At 38.0% G+C, this 22,279-nt stretch overlaps 1 protein-coding gene across 1 annotated transcript; it reads right to left on the minus strand.

Annotated features, from left to right (window-relative positions):
* Positions 1-13,370: 13,370 nt before the first annotated feature.
* Positions 13,371-22,216, minus strand: eca (transmembrane p24 trafficking protein eclair). Its single transcript, XM_071657846.1, has 5 exons — positions 22,004-22,216; positions 20,131-20,246; positions 19,334-19,438; positions 18,368-18,514; positions 13,371-15,773 (listed from the first exon to the last, which is right to left on the minus strand). Exons 1-5 carry the CDS (start codon positions 22,140-22,142, stop codon positions 15,624-15,626), a joined length of 657 nt encoding a protein of 218 aa, XP_071513947.1. The 5' UTR covers positions 22,143-22,216; the 3' UTR covers positions 13,371-15,623.
* Between the last annotated feature and the right edge of the window lie 63 nt (positions 22,217-22,279).

Here is a 22,279-nt window from a genome sequence, read left to right on the forward strand (position 1 = left end):
CCTCTCAGGAAAGATGATCAGTCATCAGTAACGCAGGAAATGGTGGTATTACCTTTGAATTATGATAGGAAACCATTCTGAATATTATGAAGACTGTTTCCAAATGCTTAAGGAAATGACAGGTGAGGAAAGATTCAAAACTAGAAAAAAACGCATGTATTTATATATTTGAATCTTAAACGTGGAGATGTAAAAGAATGACGGTAAAAGAATGATGGAAAACGAAAGAAGGAAAAGAATTCTGTAGCTTCACTTTTCAGAGGAGGAAGTAAATGTTATGATGGCCCATCCTCGTGGTGTTGGCCTGCACACAATTTTGGGATGCATCAGCCAGTGGCTTGCGGAGGGCCCAGGCCTTAATAACCATTAAGACATGCAGACAACTCACGAGACTGGTAGCAGAAGTAATACCTGAAGAAAAGAGAGAAATCACCAGCGTTACTGCAAACGAAAAGGAAGGTCAGAGATAGGTGATAGCAAGAGAATTACAAAAGCGAAAGTCTGTTGATTCCACCCTAACTAAAAGGGAGGTGGAAGAACCACCCAAGACTTAACGCCATTACTTCTGCCTTGAAAATTTTGGAACCAATATCACACCTCCAGCATCTGAGATTCTAGAACCAGGGCAATGAGATGAACAACTTATAGTATAGCGATATATTAGTGGATTGAAGCATCTGAATGGGTAATATAGTATAGTCACAGCGTGAATGCCCTTAAGGGTGGTTATTTTGGATACACGATAATGAAACTGCGTTATCGTCAGGAGGTAATTCCCAAGTGTAAAGGGGGGAAGACTAAAGTCAGCGGGACCAACCGTCAAAGTGATGCGGATAGAGAAGGAAGGGGAATGGGATGTGTATCGCTTCCCATCGTCGGATTTGATGGATTTAACATTTTAGAGGTTTGCTAAAGATTGACTGCCGTGTTGCAGGTATACATTTGCTATTTTTTCATTTCGCAGGAAGACAGTGCCCTTCCCCTCTAGCTTCCTTCCCGCGGACGCCCATGCATAACTAGAAGAGGTTGGCTATTTAAGTTCTCTAACTTAAGCCTCTTGCTAATATAGTTTAGCTACAATTAAAGGTAAGGAAAACAATAGAAAATTGATCGCTGTGGAATCATGGTAGATCGAAAAGCAGAGATAAACAAATCCTGATTTAAATTAAAGTTAGAGCACATTCCATGTAAACCACGGACACAGTTTCAGTGGAAATTATAGTTCTCGTTGACCTCTGAAACTGAATTATTTTCAGATGTTTTAGTTTTGATGGGACCAGAACTATTTTGAAAAGAATTTCTTTACATTGTAACCAGCCCGATAAATGTATATGATTTTTTCACCAAAAAAAAAAAAATATACAGATATAGTAAATCATGAAGGAGATCAAGGCAATATCCATTATAATAATATGTGTAATCGGGATAGTTATTGGTAATCATATATGATTAACTTCTCTGATGATTCATGGGCTATCGACCATTTAGCAGAGGATAACATTTAAATCCAAGTACGTAGTATGGCATATATATATATATATATATATATATATATATATATATATATATATATATATATATATATATACGGGAACAAATCAAATTAAGATCTACAAACAACAACAAATGTTCCTATGACGGCCCCGTCAGGCCTCGAAAGGAATCGTGGCGCACATGACTATCACAAGAGCAGATTGAACTGCTTAGGTAAACGTTCCCCTTTGAACCATAGAAAGGAAATTTAATTCTTGAGGCGTTGGAGGACTAGAGTCTGTGGGTCGACATTACCAGTAAAAGCATCATGAAGTTAAGCGTGGAGACCAAGCAAAGGCTGCAATGTGTTATCGACTTGGGCAAAACCGTCTTCCACTGGGGATTTATACCCACCGTTCTGTATTTAGGTAAGCTTGATCTAATTTTGCGGTTGCTTGGCAAATATTACTCCTTGATCTTTGCTTGCTGTGTCTACATTGCAAGAGTTATTTTAGAAATACTTTAGCACCGGCATCTTTACCAACAATATTTATCCAACCTTGCGCCACTGTATCAGGATTTATATATGCATTATTGTCCATATCTTGAGTACGATGAGGTAGGGTAGGGTCTGAATGGGTTGGAAGGACAGAGGCCTCCGGTTTGGGGTAGGTTAGGTAAGTTGATTTTACTGTTTTAACCAACACTCCTTGGCATATTTACCTGGTGACAGGTATGGGTTCTCATTTATGACCCCAAAGGATGAAATTTACACTTGTTATGTAAGGGTGTATAGGTTATTATAGGTTTATTTCAGTATCTACCTTTATTTATTAGAGTAGCCTTTGATTCATTTGTAGTTTTGTCTTCAGTTACATGTAGACATTTCCTTTCAAATTCAATGCTCGTTGAATAAGTTTTCCTCATCTGCAGGCTAGACCTCTTTCTTGTATAATTTCATTGAATTTTTCAGCACAGACTAATTTAACTATTATTTTTTATTTGTCAACTTTTTTATTTTTATTAGATGTCCTCTGGTATTCTTTATTAATTGCAGTTTTAATGCCTTCCCTTATTACTTTGAGTTTTAGTCCTGCATTTGAAATTTTCCAAATGGGGAATATTTTTCTTTTAGTGTGATATGATGATCGAGTATGTGATGAAAAGATAAGAGAGATGTGTAGTATTAAAAAAAGAGTGTGGTTGAGAGAGCAGAAGAGGGTGTTTTGAAATGGTTTGGTCACATGGAGAGAATGAGTGAGGAAAGATTGACCAAGAGGATATATGTGTCAGAGGTGGAGGGAATGAGAAGTGGGAGACCAAATTGGAGGTGGAAAGATGCAGTGAAAAAGATTCTGAGTGATCAGGGCCTAAAAATGTGGGAGGGTGAAAGGCATGCAAGGAAGAGAGTGAATTGGAATGATGTGGTATACCGGGGTTGATGTGCTGCCAGTGGATTGAACCAGGGCATGTGAAGTGTCTGGGGAAACCATGGAAAGTTTTGTGGGGCCTGGATGTGGAAAGGGAGCTGTGGTTTTGGTGCATTATACATGGCACCTAGAGACTGAGTGTGAATGAATGTGGTCTTTGTTGTCTTTTCCTAGTGCTACCTCGCACGCATGTGGGGGGAGGGGGTTGTCATTTCATGTGTGGCGGGGTGGTGACGGGAATGAATAAAGGCAGCAAGTATGAATTATGTACATGTTTATATATGTATATGTCTGTGTATGTATATATATTTATATGTAGAAATGTATAGGTATGTATATGTGTGTGTGTGGACTTGCAAGTATATACATGTGTATGTGGGTGGGTTAGGCCATTCTTTTGCGTATTTCCTTGTGCTACCTTGCAAACATGGGAGACAGCGACAAAGTATAATAAAAAAATGATGACCAAACATCAGTATGGTTTTGGGAGCCATAGAAATCACATGGATTTGGAAGAAAGCTTATCACTGAAGTCAGTAGTGATATAGTCTTGGAGAATGTGATTTGAAACATTGTTTATGTCTTGGGAATATTAAGTAAATAACAATTAGGATGGTTGGATGATCTAGGGAAATGTCAGACAAAAGTAAGTGCGATATGAAATGAAGAGTATACATAAGGAAACTTCACCTAGGGATTGATTTACCATTATTTTCAGTGTTATATTCCGTCATCAAAATATACCATTATTAGCATCTTTCTTCTGCATTGGTTGTGTGCAGGAGGACACAGGGAACTCAGTCAGTGAACAGACTTCATGCAACTGACTGCAAACAACTTCACACATTTTTCAAGGAACATTGTGAAAATATGGCAAGTTTGGGTTGCTTGGTGAAGTTTTCAGAGATTCTGTTGATTTGTATGTGTTTCTTACTATATCCCCACATTTTTCCTAATGGTGATAGATAGTATAAGGTGTCTATTAAAATGTAATTACTCCACATCCATAAGATATATCTGTGGTGCCCATGACCTGAGACTACCCAGTACTTTAGGTGTGAACATGTAAGTACTTAATATAACATCAAGAATCCACTTCTGTGTCTTTGTCTAAGTTTGTACATATAAACAATATAACATTGAGAATCCTTTTTTAAGTCTGCCTAAGTTTTCTCTACAGTTCTCGTACCTAACTTTTCTCTACAATTCTCATAATACAGCTTTCTTTCCAGGCAGCTTTGATCTCTCCTTTGTTAGTTTCACATCATTGCTTATCCACAGTTCAATTTCTTCTCTGTCATAGTCACATTGGTACTTAATCCTTACTGCTGACCCGTATTTGCATAAGAATTTTGTAGATTCAGGTTTATTATTAGCATTAAAAATGCATTTGTATTTCTCTATATCCAGGGTACTTTTGAGGGAAATGTAGGTATACAAGGTGAATACAAACTTTTGATTTTTTGTTTATTCATTGCACATTCAAGAGCTTGTATTCAAAACCAAACTATAGATGTTTATGTCCTTAATATATTCAATGCAAAATACAGATGTTTTAAACAATAAGATAGCTTGTGCACCAATAACCCAAATAGTATGTTTGTTTCAGGGTTCAAACAAGGTGCAGACAAAGGCTCACCTGAAATCACTCTTGGCAAGTAAGTGTGAAATTAAGCCTTGGTATGTAGGTTATTTGTTGTTTGCTTGATAAGTTTTGAGCTCCCACAAAAGTGAGTCATAGTATGAGGAAGTCATTGCCATGTTATTTACTTTAGTGTACTTATAGATATAGTGTTGGTCTTGGTGTAATATCTTTTTACTATGCCAGTTCCTACTGATGATTTGGTTAATACTACAACCTTTAAGTTGGTGACTGAGTTTGGTAAAGTGTGTGCAAGAAGAAAGCTGAGAGTAAATGTGAATAAGAGCAAGGTTATTAAGTTTAGTAGGGTTGAGGGACAAGTTAATTGGGAGGTAAGTCTGAATGGAGAAAAACTGGAGGATATCTGGGAGTGGATTTAGCAGCGGATGGTTCCATGCAAGTGGAAGTGAGTCACAGGGTGGGGAAGGGAGTGAAGGTTCTGGGAGCATTGAAGAATGTGTGGAAGGCGAGAACGTTATCTCAGAGAGCAAAAATGGATATGTTTGAAGGAATAGTGGTTCAAACAATGTTATATGGTTGCAAGGCATGGGCTATAGATAGGGTTGTGTGGAGGAGGGTGGATGTGTTGGAAATGAAATGTTTGAGGACAATATGTGGTGTGAGGTGGTTTGATCGAGTAAGTAATGAAAGGATAAGAGAGATGTGTGGTAATAAAAAGAGTGTGGTTGAGAGAGCAGAAGAGGGTGTATTGAAATGATTTGGTCACATGGAGAGAATGAGTAAGGAAAGATTGACAGAGTGTATATGAGTCAAAGGTGGAGGGAACAAGAAGTGGGAGACCAAATTGGAGGTAGAAGGATGGAGTGAAAAAGACTTTGAGTGATTTGGGCCTGAACATATAGGAGGGTGAAAGGCGTGCAAGGAATAGAGTGAGTTGGAACGATGTGGTATACTGGGGTGGACATGCTGTCAGTGGATTGAACCAGGGCATGTGAAGTGTCTGGGGTAAACCATGGAAAGTTTATGGGGCCTGGATATGGAAAGGGAGCTGTGGTTTTGGTGCGTTACACATGACAGGTAGAGACTGAGTGTGAACGAATGTCACCTTTGTTGTCTTTTGAGTGTGAACGAATGTCACCTTTGTTGTCTTTACCTAGTGCTACCTCTTGCATGCATGGAGAGGGGGTGCCATTTCATGTGTGGTAGGTTGATGATGGGAATGGATGAAGGCAGTAAGTATGAATATGTACATGAGTATATGTATGCATATTTTGAAATGTATAGGTATGTATATGTGCATATGTGGGCGTTTATGTATGTGGGTAGGTTGGGCCATTCTTTCATCTGTTTCCTTGCGCTACCTTCCTAACGTGGGAGACAGCAACTAAGTATAATAAACAGATAAATGATATATAAATTTATTGAAAAACCATGGTGACATCACACAGCCTTGCCTCTCACCTGTATGTATCCCACAACTTTTGTTCAGCTGTCTATCCACTCTTACACATGCATTTGCTCAGGCTTCCACACCATCCAACAGTTGGCCCCCTATACCGTATATCCTCAACACATCCCATAAAGCATTCCATTCGACTCTGTCATGTACTTTCTCTAGATCCATAAAAGGGTCATACAATTTCTTAACTTTGACAAATACTTTTCCACAGCCATCTTTACTACAAAAATCTGATCCACATCCCCTATCATTTAAAAACACCCTTGCTCTTCACATATTCTGCATTTTAGTCACTTCCATCAATCTGTCAATTAATATTTTTGCATACACTTGTATGTTTGCAAGTCCTAAAGTCATAGCTATCTTATGAACTGCAGTAAGCAATATGAAGTTTTGGTATGCACTTTGATAGTAAATATATTCAGGGTGGAATCTTACAGGGAAGAGTTGCCAGTCTCTCTTAATACTTTGTGTTTAGCTAAATGAGCAGTAGCACTGTACATGTGCTTTACTTAATCATGAGTTTGAGTATGAAGGTCATGTGTACAAATATCTGAGTAGGATTATGAGCAAGACAGTTGTTCTTGAGTATGAGTTTGAATACAAAGAGACTCTAATACACCAGAATTGTCTTAGGGTTTTAGTTACAGATCCTTATCTTTGTTGTTAAAATTAGGTTTTAACTTTACAGTACTTGCTATCATGTTGCCAGTTCCTGCAGTGATTCCATATACCTCTCCCTGAACTGGCAGCAGGCAATGCCATGAAATTTTTATGTAGCTTTATTATTGAAGGATTTACCTGTCAGTGATGCTTATTGCACTATTCAGAAAAGGACAGCAGTAGGATCCCTACAATTAAGGATGCTACATGCTCACACCTCTGTTTATCCTCAGTGAGTAGGGGGGGGAACCTTTCAAAGCTGGTGGGAATGCTCAGTGTAGTGCACACACCTCAGGTAAAGCAAGTCTCTCTCTGCTTGCAAGTTGACCAAGAATTGCTAAAGCCATTTGGCATGTGAGAGGATGAATTTTGCTGTGAATAAAAGCCATTGAGAGACTAAGATTTGCATTGCAGGCTGATTCAGCTGAAGGGTTAATAGTCATCGTCTGTTCATGGGACTTTAGCAGGTAAGAATATCATTGTTAAAGGTTAGAAGTATTGGGGAGATAGCTTTGTCACTTTTAACAACACCAGCCAGAGGCAGAAACATATAATGCTGGATTAAAGTTATTAATCTTTCCACAGCATTATCTGGTAGAGAAACATCCATGGCTACTTCTCTCCAACGATGTGAATTTAAAATGGAGTGAACATTCATTTGGAGAATATTCACATTAGAGCATCTGTTTTGAATACGAGGAGTGATGAATCGGTCATGGATCGATTGAGCTAATAGATGAAATGCTACTGTGTATAGGTGTACAATTTTTTTTTCATAATATTAAACATTTGGACCCAATGATTTTAGATACAAACACAAAGTTACTAGATTTTCTTGCATAATTAGTAATATTTAATTTGAAAAGTGTCTCATTTGCACCCTTGATCTCTGAGAAGTTTCATAAGGTTGATGTACACAATAAAATGTTAAAAAATATTTGTTGATATTACTCTTAATACTAATCATGTTTAAGTTAGTCATGGGAATGTAGCTAATGTTTTATATCTAGAAGGTTTATTAAATTTGTCAAAGAATTTGAAATAATTAGCTTAGTTTACAATGTGAAAGGGACAGTGAAAGGATACTTGGATTTTGTGGTTTGGAGGAACATGGTAGTTCATGAATATACATATTAGAGATACAGTGAAGACAGAGTAAGTATAATTGACATAAAAAGTTTTAGAAAAAACTTTTTGTGCATGGCATGGTCTGTGAGGGTTAGATGATTCATGTACTGTACTGAGTCTAGCATTTTCTTTTAGTTTGTCAGGGAAGAGAAATAATGAAAAATGAAAGGGTGACATGATTAGTTGAAGGATGAAACTGTAACTACTCTTACTTAAAAGTTTCTAATGCAACTGCACAGATTGAGGTTGAGTTGGTATTGAGGCATGTAGACAATACAGATGCCGGCACCCACAGAGGTTGTATTTATTGATGAAAGGCAAAACTGAAGATTTCAGTAAGTTGGTTGAGGAAAAACAGTTTGCAAGAAGCAGAGTATCTCAAGGCAGTTATTTATGAAGAGCTCTGAGAGTAAAGAGCTAAAAATGCTGAATAAAAAGTCTAAGGCATGTACAGAGCATCAGATTGGGGAAGAGCAGTGTGGTTTCAGAGGTGTAGAGGATGTGTGGATCAGGTGTTTGCTTTGAAGAATGTATGTGAGAAATACTTAGAAAAGCAAATGGATTTGTATGTAGCATTTATGGATCTGGAGAAGGCATATGATAAGAGTTGATAGAGATGCTCTGTGGAAGGTACTAAGAATATATGGTGTGGGAGGCAAGTTGTTAGAAGCCGTGAAAAGTTTTTATCGAGGATGTAAGGCATGTGTACGTGTAGAAAGAAAGTGATTTGTTCTCAGTGAATGTAGGTTTGCGTCAGGGGTGTGTGATGTCTCCATGGTTGTTTAATTTGTTTATGGATGGGGTTGTTAGGGAGGTGAATGCAAGAGTTTTGGAAAAAGGGGCAAGTATGCAGTCTGTTGGGGATGAGAGAGCTTGGGAAGTGAGTCAGTTGTTGTTTGCTGATGATACAGCGCTGGTGGCTGATTCATGTGAGAAACTGCAGAAGCTGGTGACTGAGTTTGGTAAAGTGTGTGAAAGAAGAAAGTTAAGAGTAAATGTGAATAAGAGCAAGGTTATTAGGTACAGTAGGGTTGAGGGTCAAGTCAATTGGGAGGTAAGTTTGAATGGAGAAAAACTGGAGGAAGTAAAGTGTTTTAGATATCTGGGAGTGGATCTGGCAGCGGATGGAACCATGGAAGCGGAAGTGAATCATAGGGTGGGGGAGGGGACGAAAATTCTGGGAGCCTTGAAGAATGTTTGGAAGTCGAGAACATTATCTCGGAAAGCAAAAATGGGTATGTTTGAAGGAATAGTGGTTCCAACAATATTGTATGGTTGCGAGGCGTGGGCTATGAATAGAGTTGTGCGCAGGAGGGTGGATGTGCTGGAAATGAAATGTTTGAGGACAATATGTGGTGTGAGGTGGTTTGATCGAGTAAGTAATGTAAGGGTAAGAGAGATGTGTGGAAATAAAAAGTGTGGTTGAGAGAGCAGAAGAGGGTGTTTTGAAATGGTTTGGGAACATGGAGAGAATGAGTGAGGAAAGATTGACCAAGAGGATATATGTGTCGGAGATGGAGGGAACGAGGAGAAGTGGGAGACCAAATTGGAGGTGGAAAGATGGAGTGAAAAAGATTTTGAGTGATCGGGACCTGAACATGCAGGAGGGTGAAAGGCGGGCAAGGAATAGAGTGAATTGGATCGATGTGGTATACCGGGGTCGACGTGCTGTCAATGGATTGAATCAGGGCATGTGAAGTGTCTGGGGTAAACCATGGAAAGTTCTTTGGGGCCTGGATGTGGAAAGGGAGCTGTGGTTTCGGGCATTATTACATGACAGGTAGAGACTGAGTGTGAACAAATGTGGCCTTTGTTGTCTTTTCCTAGCGTTACCTCGCACACATGAGGGGGGAGGGGGATGTTATTCCATGTGTGGCGGGGTGGCGATGGGAATAAATAAAGGCAGACGTATGAATTATGTACATGTGTATATATGTATATATCTGTGTGTGTATATATATGTGTACATTTAGATGTATAGGTATGTATATTTGCGTGTGTGGACGTGTATGTATATACATGTGTATGGGGGTGGGTTGGGCCATTTCTTTCATCTGTTTCCTTGCGCTACCTCGCAGACGCGGGAGACAGCGACAGAGCAAAATAATAAAAAAAAAAAGTTTAAAGGCCTGTCTATACGAGTGGGCCTGATCGGCGGGTTTGCCCGTTAACGGGCAAATTCTGGCGGGCCTGCCCGTGAATGTTGTCCACACGACCGAGGTGATGAACAGCCGGGCCTGCCCGACGATGTTGCCAGTAGCGGGTGGAGTGCGGTACGAGAACCATGGTGCCTAGCATTGTCAAGAAAAAGATTTTGTGCTCTATGATAATAGCTTTGTGTCTCAAGAAGAAAAAGAAGAAAAGGATATGGTGTAAAGATTGGTTAAAGAAAAGAAGTATGTTTGGAAGCACTGCAACAATACTTCATGAACTACAAAGTAGTGAGGAACACGACTTCAGAAATTACCTGAGGATGAGTGAATGCTTTACTTTCTTGCATTCACGCCGAAATTGGTTAAGCAGCGTGTCTATTTTCTTTTTTATGTCATCCATCGTAATGGAAGTACCATGCTCTCTCATCCCCACAGCAATAGCCTTCACTGCTGTTGTGCGTTTGTCTCTGTTCTTATAGCGTTTCAGCTTCACATTCCATAAACATGGATTCTTACGATAAAGATCAATCAAAGTACTAGTAAGTGCTTTAGACCAAAAAATTGTTGGTGGCTCACTAGAGTTATCCTGGGCTGCCATCGTTAAATGTTCACTGTGCTACTATGCCGTGGGATGTGGGATGAAGGCCCGCTGTGGGTTAACGATATTATCCTGCGTCTGGCAGGGTAGAAACTCCAGCTACCGGGCACCAGCTCAGTGATTTCGCTCAGCGGGCTTTTGGGCAATTTGATCGTTTGCCCGTCAAATATGCCCATTAACGGGCAAGCCCGCCGATCAGGCCCGCTCGTGTAGACAGGCCTCAAAAGAAAAAATTATGCATATATATATATATATATATATATATATATATATGTAGGTTTGCGGCAGGGATGTGTGATGTCTCCATGGTTGTTTAATTTGTTTATGGATGGGGTTGTAAGGGAGGTAAATGCAAGAGTCCTGGAAAGAGGGGCAAGTATGAAGTCTGTTGGGGATGAGAGAGCTTGGGAAGTGAGTCAGTTGTTGTTCGCTGATGATACAGCGCTGGTGGCTGATTCATGTGAGAAACTGCAGAAGCTGGTGACTGAGTTTGGTAAAGTGTGTGGAAGAAGAAAGTTGAGAGTAAATGTGAATAAGAGCAAGGTTATTAGGTACAGTAGGGGTGAGGGTCAAGTCAATTGGGAGGTGAGTTTGAATGGAGAAAAACTGGAGGAAGTGAAGTGTTTTAGATATCTGGGAGTGGATCTGTCAGCGGATGGAACCATGGAAGCGGAAGTGGATCATAGGGTGGGGGAGGGGGCGAAAATTTTGGGAGCCTTGAAAAATGTGTGGAAGTCGAGAACATTATCTCGGAAAGCAAAAATGGGTATGTTTGAGGGAATAGTGGTTCCAACAATGTTGTATGGTTGCGAGGCGTGGGCTATGGATAGAGATGTGCGCAGGAGGATGGATGTGCTGGAAATGAGATGTTTGAGGACAATGTGTGGTGTGAGGTGGTTTGATCGAGTAAGTAACGTAAGGGTAAGAGAGATGTGTGGAAATAAAAAGAGCGTGGTTGAGAGAGCAGAAGTGGGTGTTTTGAAATGGTTTGGGCACATGGAGAGAATGAGTGAGGAGAGATTGACCAAGAGGATATATGTGTCGGAGGTGGAGGGAACGAGGAGAAGAGGGAGACCAAATTGGAGGTGGAAAGATGGAGTGAAAAAGATTTTGTGTGATTGGGGCCTGAACATGCAGGAGGGTGAAAGGAGGGCAAGAAATAGAGTGAATTGGAGTCATGTGGTATACAGGGGTTGACGTGATGTCAGTGGATTGAAGCAAGGCATGTGAAGCGTCTGGGGTAAACCATGGAAAGCTGTGTAGGTATGTATATTTGCGTGTGTGGACGTGTGTATGTACATGTGTATGGGGGGGGGGGGGGTTGGGCCATTTCTTTCGTCTGTTTCCTTGCGCTACCTCGCAAACGCGGGAGACAGCGACAAAGTATAAAAAAAAAAAAAAAAAATATATATATATATATATATATATATATATATATATATATATATATTTTTTTTTTTTTTTTTTTTCATACTGTTTGCCATTTCCCGCGTTAGCAAGGTAGCGTTAAGAACATAGAACTGGGCCTTAGAGGGAATATCCTCACCTGACCCCCTTCTCTGTTCCTTCTTTTGGAAAATTAAAAAAAACAAGAAAGGGGAGGATTTCCAGCCACCCGCTCCCTCCCCTTTTAGTCGCCTTCTACGACACGCAGGGAATACGTGGGAAGTATTCTTTCTCCCCTATCCCCAGGGATAATATATATATATATATATATATATATATATATATTTTTTTTTTTTTTTTTGCTTTGTCGCTGTCTCCCGCGTTTGCGAGGTAGCGCAAGGAAACAGACGAAAGAAATGGCCCAACCCACCCCCATACACATGTATATACATACGTCCACACACGCAAATATACATACCTACACATATATATATATATATATATTCATCTAAATATCCTGCTATATATGGCATGGGTAAAAATATGCCCTTGAAATGGCTCAGATAAAAGAAAAAATAGAGCATGTGAAGCAGAATGTAGAAGAAATCATCAAGACCTCAGGTGTTTGCCTACCTCGAGTTGGAGTTAGTATCTTGAAGGACTATTGAGCGTGTTAGATGTGATATTTGGAATGAAGCAGCATATGGAGGGAGCCAGTCCAGACCAGTGGTATAGTGGAGAGGAGGAGATAGAGTGCCTTAATGTAAAGTACTGAAGTGTGTTAGGGACAAGGTAGCATATGAGAATCCTGGTGGTAGTGAAAGCCATGTCTGATATGAAATAGAAGGGATTGCAGTAGAGTTCCTGAAGAGGAGTTGAGTGTTGATGATTGGTATGTTGGGACATTCATTATTTGTATGGTTTAAGGTCTGGAAATTGGCAGAATGCATGTATCGTTCCTTTATAATGAGGCAAGAGGACAAAAATGAATGGTTAAATTACAGAGGTACACGTCAGAGTATACCTGGTAACATTTATGGTTTTGTGGTGGCAAATCATGAAGGCAAGTCTCTGGGGCTTAGCTGTGGATGGTTGACTCTGGTTTAAGTACGTTGTACATGACAGCTTGGAAATTAATGCATGTTAATGAGTCTTCTGTTCTGTTCCTGACACCTTGTAACAATGGCAGAAGCAACCAGGCATAAAGGAAAAATTGAAAACATTCTTGGAGAACTATTCTGCTTGCTTTAGTCTATCATCAGTTGCTCTGCCAAAGACAAGGAAATTTTTGCATTCATGGCAAGTAACATGTAGAATCTAGTTTATGCACTTGTTATATCAAGATGAGGCAAACCCAGTAATGAAGATTCAGAAGCAACTTGTCAAATTTTGCTTCATTTTATTACAGGTTGATATTTATGACAAATGGGTTAGGAGCTGTTTATACCATAAAAAGGTAGGATTATAAAATGAAAACAAAAATTCCAATTTATTTGTATTAAAGTTGACAAACAGATAAACAGAAAAATGATATATACATCACACCCAATACAAAATTCTGGAGGCTTTTATAATCATAAAACTTTGCAAATCTAGTCCTTGCATCAAATCAGATATCCTTAAATTAAAGTATATTTAATGAGATTAACATCTTCAATCATTGTCATTTTCAAAGTTAGGGTACCAGGAGTGTTGGGCAGTCTACAGCTGTTGAGGAAGTTGTCAGGAAGTATTAAAGGTAGTATCGACAAGGGTATTCAAAATAATTTTTTGAAGTGCATCTTGAGAAGTATGGAGTGTTCCTGCACTCTTGACATAAATAATTTCTTAACCCTCCAAGCTTGAAGGGACTGATGCATAAATGAATAGGTAGCTTATATTATTATGTTCAGTGTGGGAAAAAACAGGTGCTGGAGCTGTTGCTTTATTTTAGACATACGTGAAGAGCCTGTCATGAGGTCTCCCCATCAGCTGCTGAAACCTAGCAATCTATGGTTAGTTACCCTGAGATAGGGAGGCTGTTAAGTGTTTCTTCTAACACCATTTGATTGCTGATTTTCTTCCATTCTGGTGTCCAAAGATGGAGAGATTGGCAGTTCTTGCTAACCAAGCCACAAGTAATGAGTGGGAGGGAAGCCCAGTACCCATACAGTTTATGAAATCCAGGGATCCTGCATCAGCATGTTACATAATCACTTTGCTTTTTTTCTGACTGCAAGCTTTGGTCTTGTTAAAAAGTGTATTTCTCCAACTCTCCCATACCTTCAGGCTAATGTCCCAATTGACCAAATGTTTTGCAAAATGCTTTGGAGAAAACATTTAATGTTGCATGCACAGATAGGTTTGCTGGGAGAAAGATAGACTACAAATGAGGGAGGGTGGTATTATTCATCAGAGACTGATGACTAATAAGTGGTATTGCTTAGTGCTCATAATGCTATACATGCTTCTTTTCTTGATGCTTGACTGTGACTCTGCTAATACTTTGGTATTACATCTTTTGATCTCACAATGATAGAGGACATCAAAGAAGAGCTGGAAAACAATCCAAGTGGATTTTCCCATTTAACTTTAGTGCCCTTCCACCCACATGTAATACACGTTTTATAGAGTCAATTTTTCTCAAGCGAAAAACAAGTAGCATCTCCTGATACCCATCCTTTACTGGAGATATCTGGCATCAAGTCATTGGGATCAAGTACTATTTAATCATAAATATCTTACTTAAAACTTGCATAATCACTATTGTACAAAAATTCCACAAATGAAACCCAAAAGATACTCCAGAAACCTACATATTTGGGCAAAGTTATGAGAGATCTTTTTATTTGGCCAAAGTGTAAAGTATAAGTCTTATGCTTCAGAATACATCTTTGTATTTCCTTGTCAGATTTCAGCGAGACAAAATATTTTGTTCCTATTAAATCATTGCAAAATTGGAAAAAAATCTGCTTCTTGGAAAATATTATCTATTAAAAAAAGTTTTGTATTGGATATGTTCAACTTCTCAGTGTCAAACTGTAGTTCTTACTGAACCCAGGTGAATCTCAAGAAAGAAAATATCCTGGAGTTGTGTCAAAGATGACTAGAAATTTCCAAAACATTTTGTGAAAAAGCTAAATGAAAATTTATTTTGGCCAACACTTCATAACATTAAAAAAAGCTGTAAGAAATAACAATTTAGGGCATTTTTAGATGTACACCACACAGCTAAAGAAGCATACACATGAAAGCTAAAACAAAATCAAGATCCTTAAAGAGTAAAGGTTTTATGTATCGTTTGCGAAAGTAGATTTCCTACACATTATAGCTTCTGGGGCGGGGAAGAAAAACAACAGAGAACCTATCAAACAAACTTGGATCTTCAGTTCATAAATTATACCTTCTATACAGGTAGTTCATTCTTTCATCATATTTCATCATTAATACTGACTGACAGACATTTATGGACATTTTCAATTTCCCTTTTGTACATTCACATCGGCGTTTCAGTCAGATTGTTATTTATCCATCTGCTTTTGTCTCCATGTGTGGTAGTTTGTTTAGCCTTTAAAGACACAAGCACTAATAAATACTACTTTCATTTTTAATATCCATATACTAGTTGGCTGATCATGATTTTTTTTTTTTTATTTTCACCTGATGGTGCCTTTTCCTATAATTTCTAAACAAAACTTACATCTTTTATATTAAGTATCAATTATTATTTTCATCTGGTCTTCTCAATGCATTATACAAGCTTCTTTGCCTCAAAAAAGCTCTTCAAATGGCGCATCTGCCAGAAACCCATGCCTAACAGAATGCAAACTTGTCCAATGGACCACCAGAGCACTCGCTGATTGGTGCTTTCTGATGTCTGGCGAAAGCGTTCTTCTCGATACTGAAAATAAATAAAGAACATGAGCATTTCTAAAAATGATGAAAAATAAACCATTATTATGAATAACAAATACACATTTTGTATCTTTTATTGTAATATGTGGTTTTCAATATTTATTTATTTATTATACTTTGTCGCTGTCTCCCGCGTTTGCGAGGTAGCGCAAGGAAACAGACGAAAGAAATAGCCCAACCCCCCCATACACATGTATATACATACGTCCACACACGCAAATATACATACCTACACAGCTTTCCATGGCTTACCCCAGACGCTTCACATGCCTTGATTCAATCCACTGACAGCACGTCAACCCCGGTATACCACATCGCTCCAATTCACTCTATTCCTTGCCCTCCTTTCACCCTCCTGCATGTTCAGGCCCTGATCACACAAAATCTTTTTCACTCCATCTTTCCACCTCCAATTTGGTCTCCCTCTTCTCCTTCTTCTCCTTGTTCCCTCCACCTCCGACACATATACCCTCTTGGTCAATCTTTCCTTACTCATCCTCTCCATGTGCCCAAACCACTTCAAAACACCCTCTTCTGCTCTCTCAACCACGCTCTTTTTATTTCCACACATCTCTCTTACCCTTACGTTACTTACTCGATCAAACATTATAAATTTATCTGCAGTGATGTACCATCACTTTGTCACATAAAAGATAAATGTTATAATTTCATGAAACCAAAGTTCTATAAATGTATCTTCATGAATGTCCATGGCTCATCAGCATAAGATACAATTCATGCTTTAAAGTGAAATTTATATTTTCATCATTAAAAACATGCATACACTTCTTCCTTCTGTTCTTCTCTGCCATTATTTGTTTTTTGTCTTGTTTCTTCTGTGGGCCAGGCATTCTAAATGTTTTCATTGTGTTCAATCCCCATCAATCCATCCATTTAAATCTTCATCTGAAACATCCCAGCCCTAATCAGTTTTCACGCAACGTTAATTCACCTCTTAGATATTCAGGGTTTCAGTTTGAGAGTCTTACTTTGCATAAAATTCTTCTGGAACTTAAAAATTATATTCTAGCGACCAGAATAAATTTTAAATCCATCTGATAGGTAAGGCCTGTCTACTTTCAAGTATTTTAAAGTTATGTGGTTTAATACTGTGACTTCCAATGAATAGTAATTTCTCCACGAGTTCCTAGAGAAGCATTCACCATTCATAGTGAAACCTGTAGCTTGGGTGCAATCGTAACATCCAATAAGGTTAAGAAATAATTGTGTACAAACATGGCCAGTCCTCAAACTCATCAAAAAACTGTAGCAAATTTGGATGCATTCCAACCAAACAATTAGGCACCAAAGTTATACAGCAGAAAGAAAGCACAACCTGAAATTAAGCACAAAAGACATTGGAAAAGATAAAGTACTTTCAAAGTAGTGGATATATGGAATGAAGTGATGGCACTGTGACTGCTAATAGTATACATTAGTTTAAAAAGTTGTGAGAAGCTACAGAAAGGAAAGAAATGGTGCACCATGAGTGCAGAACTCACCTGCCCATACTGTACAGCTAATTAAAACTAAACTAGTACCAACATGTTACAATGTAACTTGCAAAAACTGATGTAGATTTCAGCCTATAACTAAAAGAGGTTTACACTGATTTAATCACTTGATAAAGTTTCTGAAGACTCAAAACCTTACCATCAGTGCTGAAAAGGAAATAAAGAATATGTGTAGGAAGGTAGATCTTGGTGTGTGTATAATCACACTTTTTATTTTCAGTAACAAGATTCCAGCTTTTCATGTAACCCCTAAATATGTATGGCTTAAATGTTTCATAGCTCCCTATGAATTTACATCTCTCAGTAAGTGATCCTGACTAGCCCATCTGACAGCTTTCTGTACTTGAACTGTAAACTGAAATTGACAAAAATGGTGAGGTAAGGTGCACTTTGGTTTACTTTCTAGAGAATTGTTCTATTCAAAACAAATTAGTTTCATCCTCTCTCAAGACGGAACCATACATAGAGTCTGGCTTAAACTGGTGACACATAAGTAAAAGCAATGCACTGAAGCTGTCGTCCCTGAAAAGGTAGCAGTTACCTTGGGCTTTGACATTTTGACCTGAGAACCATTATACTTTTTCCTTAGGGATGACTACTCAAGATTAGGGGTGTAAAACTCATGGTACTAAATAAAAAAAATTCATAGTTTACTATGATCATTATTTCGGACTTCATGACTTGTATATCAATAAACTTCTTTTTTGCCCCCTTGAAAAGCAATATCTGAAGAATGACCAAGGCAAAAGACATTTTTCAAGTTTGGATAAGAGCAAATTTAACATCCCAAGAGGGAAAGCATTTATAGAAGCCTGGGCCATACTTTGCCCTTCAAATTTAATGCCCCGTACTATGATAAATCAAGCTACATACAGAGAAACAGACAAGTGGGGAGTATACCACTGCTATATCCCTCCCCAAACTGGTCAAGTTAGATCTTAGTACTGTTCATACCTTCTTATGTCTCTGAATGCTTATCCACTGATATCAAACGTGCTGAACACGAAGGAGACAAATCAAAATATACCTTTATATCTAATGAATACTGTTGAATATAAGTTCCTACCCTTTGGTAGTTCTGCTCTTTTGCAATCTGGTCTACTTGGTCCAGCAATTGTCGTACTCGTAGTTGCAGCTCTGTTAGTTTCTCCTTCTGGGCCACGTTGGCATAGTCAATGGCATGTTCCCCCACTTGGATATCAAAGTGAACACGCTGTGGAATTCAATTAATATTAATGCTCAGTATATGCATAAGTGAAAATATGAACTTCATACACACACACTTCTTACTTCTCCATTTTGCACACACATGCTTCTTACTTCTCCACTTCACACACACACACATCCCAATCCATATGTGTAGATTAATTAATAAACTATTTTGATGTATTTTATATAATAATGATGATGGATTGGCTGGCTTTAGCTGTCTTGGAAAACCTGTGCTTAAGCTTTCTCAAATAGATTATAGTTTCTTGGACTATACAGATGCTGTTTAACCAATTAGGGTACTATTAAAGATTCTTGAACAAAATTCATTCTAAATCACCTTGTTTTTGAAGAAAAAATCAGATACAGTCATCTACAATTCAAGCAGTTGGCAAATGCTTATGTCATAGATGAAACAATGCAGTTTGTGGAGATAAATGATGACTAAAGTGCTCTAATGTGTTTTACGTGCTCCCTCTAAGATGACTGGAAAGCTGAATACGCAAAAAATGTAAAAAAAAATGAATATGGTAAATTCCCCTAGAGTAATAATAAGAGCTAGAAGGCATAATCCTTTTTTGTTGTCAATGATCTGGAGTTGCTTACTGCATTAACTATTATTGTCCTTCATGGATTAAACCAAACTTCTAACACATTCATCAGTTGAGAAAATGTCATTCTTGACTGAAAAAAGGTGTAGCTTTTAGGACTTGTGTTAAAGTCAACAAGCAGCACCCAAAACCTTGTCACATATCTATTTCATATTTCTATTGATATAAAATCAAGATTTATGGGAAACTATTAATTCCTCTTTAGAACATACCAATTGAGATCCTGAGAACCACTTGGTGGAGTTGGAATAGAGGCAGATGACATGTTCTCCTGGAGTGTGTGAGGTAAATGTGAATCGTCCTTCACTACTGTATACCTGCAATTAAGTAACTGTATGAAATCAAAGTAAATTATACAAAAAAAAAAAAAAAAAGAGCTTTAGCCCACATGGACTATCTACCATAGAAAAAGTAAGAAACCTCTTTTTCTAACTGATGATTGCTCTCCTTTGGCATACTGGCCACAAATTCAATCTAATGCAAGCTTGTAATAAGATTTTTTGCAATTCTACCCATCTCTGAAGTATTCTAATCTCAATTTATCTATTCTTTAACCTTACAATTGTTTTTATTTCTTTTCATTATCTTTTGTATGTTCAAACTCGCTTTGTTTTTGGGATTGGGTTGAGAACAGCAGTTCTGGAAAATTAATTCCTGAAAAAGGTGCATTAGATTTATAAAATCTTACACCATTAATTTCTTTAGGTGTTGGGAAATTACTGTATACATTTTTTTTTGGGTGTCTGATTTAGTCTTTTAAAGTTGCAGGTTCAAGTGTAACTACCCACAGCAAATGGATAGACAAAAGAGCATAACTCAGTGCTTAAGTGTCTTCCATGCAAAGCAGGTACAATAAAAATGAAATACATGGTTCAGGAAATTCTAGCAATATATATACATGTAAGAATCCTGTACTGCATTCCTATTTCAAGTATTGTAACTAAAACAACAGTATCTGCCACAGTTTAATACTGCACTCATATGCAAGTTTGAAAAAAAAAATACTTACTCTTGACATCAAAATTTTGTCATCAGGGTCTCTGATCTCTACATGCATGCCAAGGCCAGGTGATGACGGCATGAAGCCTCCAGTGCGTGGATCATATAGCTGAAGTTTGTAATTGCCTGGTCAAGGATGGTGAATCTTGTTAGGTAAATAATTATTTTACATTCATATATATGAATATTTATTCATCATACTTTGACGCTGTCTCCCTTGTTAGTGAAGTAGCATAAGGAAGCAGACGAAAGAATGGCCCAACCCACCCACATACTCATGTATATACATAAACGCCCACACATGCACATATACATACCTATACATTTAAATGTATATGTATATTCCTATGAGTCCACGGGGAAAATGAAACAGACATATACACAAACAGACATATACATATAAACAAGTACATATTCATACATGCTGCCTTCATCCATTCCCGCTGCCACCCTGCCACACATGAAATACCACCCCCCCTCTCCCCGTGAGTGTGCGAGGTACCACTAGGAAAAGATAACAAAAGCCACATTCGTTCACACTCAGTCTCTAGCTGTCATTTGTAATGCACCGAAACCACAGCTCCCTTTCCACATCCAGGCCACACTGACAGCACATTGACCCAGGTATACCACATCGTTCCAATTCACTCTATTCCTTGCACGCCTTTCACCCTCCTGCATGTCAGGCCCCAATATATCATATATTACCCCAGAACCAATTCCTTTAAGAGTCTTCGTGTTACAAAGGACTTTTCTAAAGGTTACAACAGCCCAAGGCTGCACTACTTTAATCAGTACACTTGCAATGAAGAAAAAATCAATGAATAGCTAAAGTTAATATTGATGCAGAGCTAAACTACACATATAATAAATAAAATGTTGGAAATAAACTTGGTAAAATAACACTGACCAACTAGTGCCAACTAACTGGCCACATAAGTGTTAGCTCTACATTCATATTGCCTATGAATATTGACATTAGTTTCAGCAGTTGTGGTGGAGTTTCAAGGACATGATATTGACCATGACCATTATACTTTAATATATTTTTGTCTAAAAACCTTGAAGGGCTATGTATATCAAGGAAGCTTTGGGGTTAATCATTGTATGTAGAGTTGGTAATACACTAAAAATATCAACACAACCAACAAAAACCTCACTTAGAATCCAAAATGATTCATGTAATTAAACCAAGATAAAATTCATCTGGTGCTGAGGATTGTATGACCACAAAATATCTATTTGTTGACGTCTGTCATCACCTTAGCAGTAATCTATTGTGGCATATAAAACAAATCTGGATTGCTTGGGAGGTTATATGAGATTTTCATGAGTTCTGCCGATCTTTTACTCAAGTTATGCCAACACTACCAAATATACTATTTTTCTCCTTCATGAAAGTTCTAACTCATGCTCTGCAACTATTTCTGTATTCACAATAAACTACATATAGCATATGAACCTTAAGTGTCCATTTCCTAAGGCTACTTTCGATAAGGAGCTATAATGGACTTAAAAAATCGCTCTGCTATTATCACTCCATTCTCTACATATTACAATAACAAAATAATAATATCTAAAGCTATCAACGCACTGTGACTGAAGTACTTTACCATATTCCTAAAGAACTAACAAACTATGATTTCCATTGCCACATACGGCGAAGCCCTATGGATAACCCATACAATCAGTCTACATCAAATGAACGTTAAGGTTATTACAACGCTTTTGAGCATATTAACCTCTGCTGTATCTACGTGTTCTAGGATGGTTTCATACATTTTTACATCCAGAACTTAACAACTATACGATCTACACTGCATTTTTATATAAATATCTAACAAATTTGATACAGATGGACTTTGCTGCTGGAGAATGCTTACCTGTAACCATTGTTTCATCAGGGATTTCTTCGATGAAACATTTTCTTTCGGTTTCTCCAATATGGAAGTATAAACAATCACCCAGAGCACCAAATAAGCCCAATAAAAGGCACGTGTAAGTAATAACTCTCGGTGTCATTTCTGCTTTTGCCTTTCGTCTGACACTTCACCAGTACCGCACTACATTAAAGTCAAACGATTGCTGGACAAATGAAAAATGATAACCTGAGTATACTAATCATATATTATATTGAATACGATTTATAATCATATTTA

The sequence above is a fragment of the Panulirus ornatus genome, chromosome 65 (genome assembly GCF_036320965.1).
Source record: "Panulirus ornatus isolate Po-2019 chromosome 65, ASM3632096v1, whole genome shotgun sequence".
Lineage (NCBI taxonomy): Eukaryota > Metazoa > Arthropoda > Malacostraca > Decapoda > Palinuridae > Panulirus > Panulirus ornatus.

Excerpts from the sequence above, each read along its gene's own strand:
- eca (XM_071657846.1), bottom strand. The coding sequence starts at position 22,142 with ATGACACCGAGAGTTATTACTTACACGTGCCTTTTATTGGGCTTATTT. Across the intron at positions 19,439-20,130 it reads ACAAAATTTTGATGTCAAGA|GTATACAGTAGTGAAGGACG; the intron begins GTAAGTATTTTT and ends ACTTAATTGCAG. Across the intron at positions 18,515-19,333 it reads GGTTCTCAGGATCTCAATTG|CGTGTTCACTTTGATATCCA; the intron begins GTATGTTCTAAA and ends TGAATTCCACAG.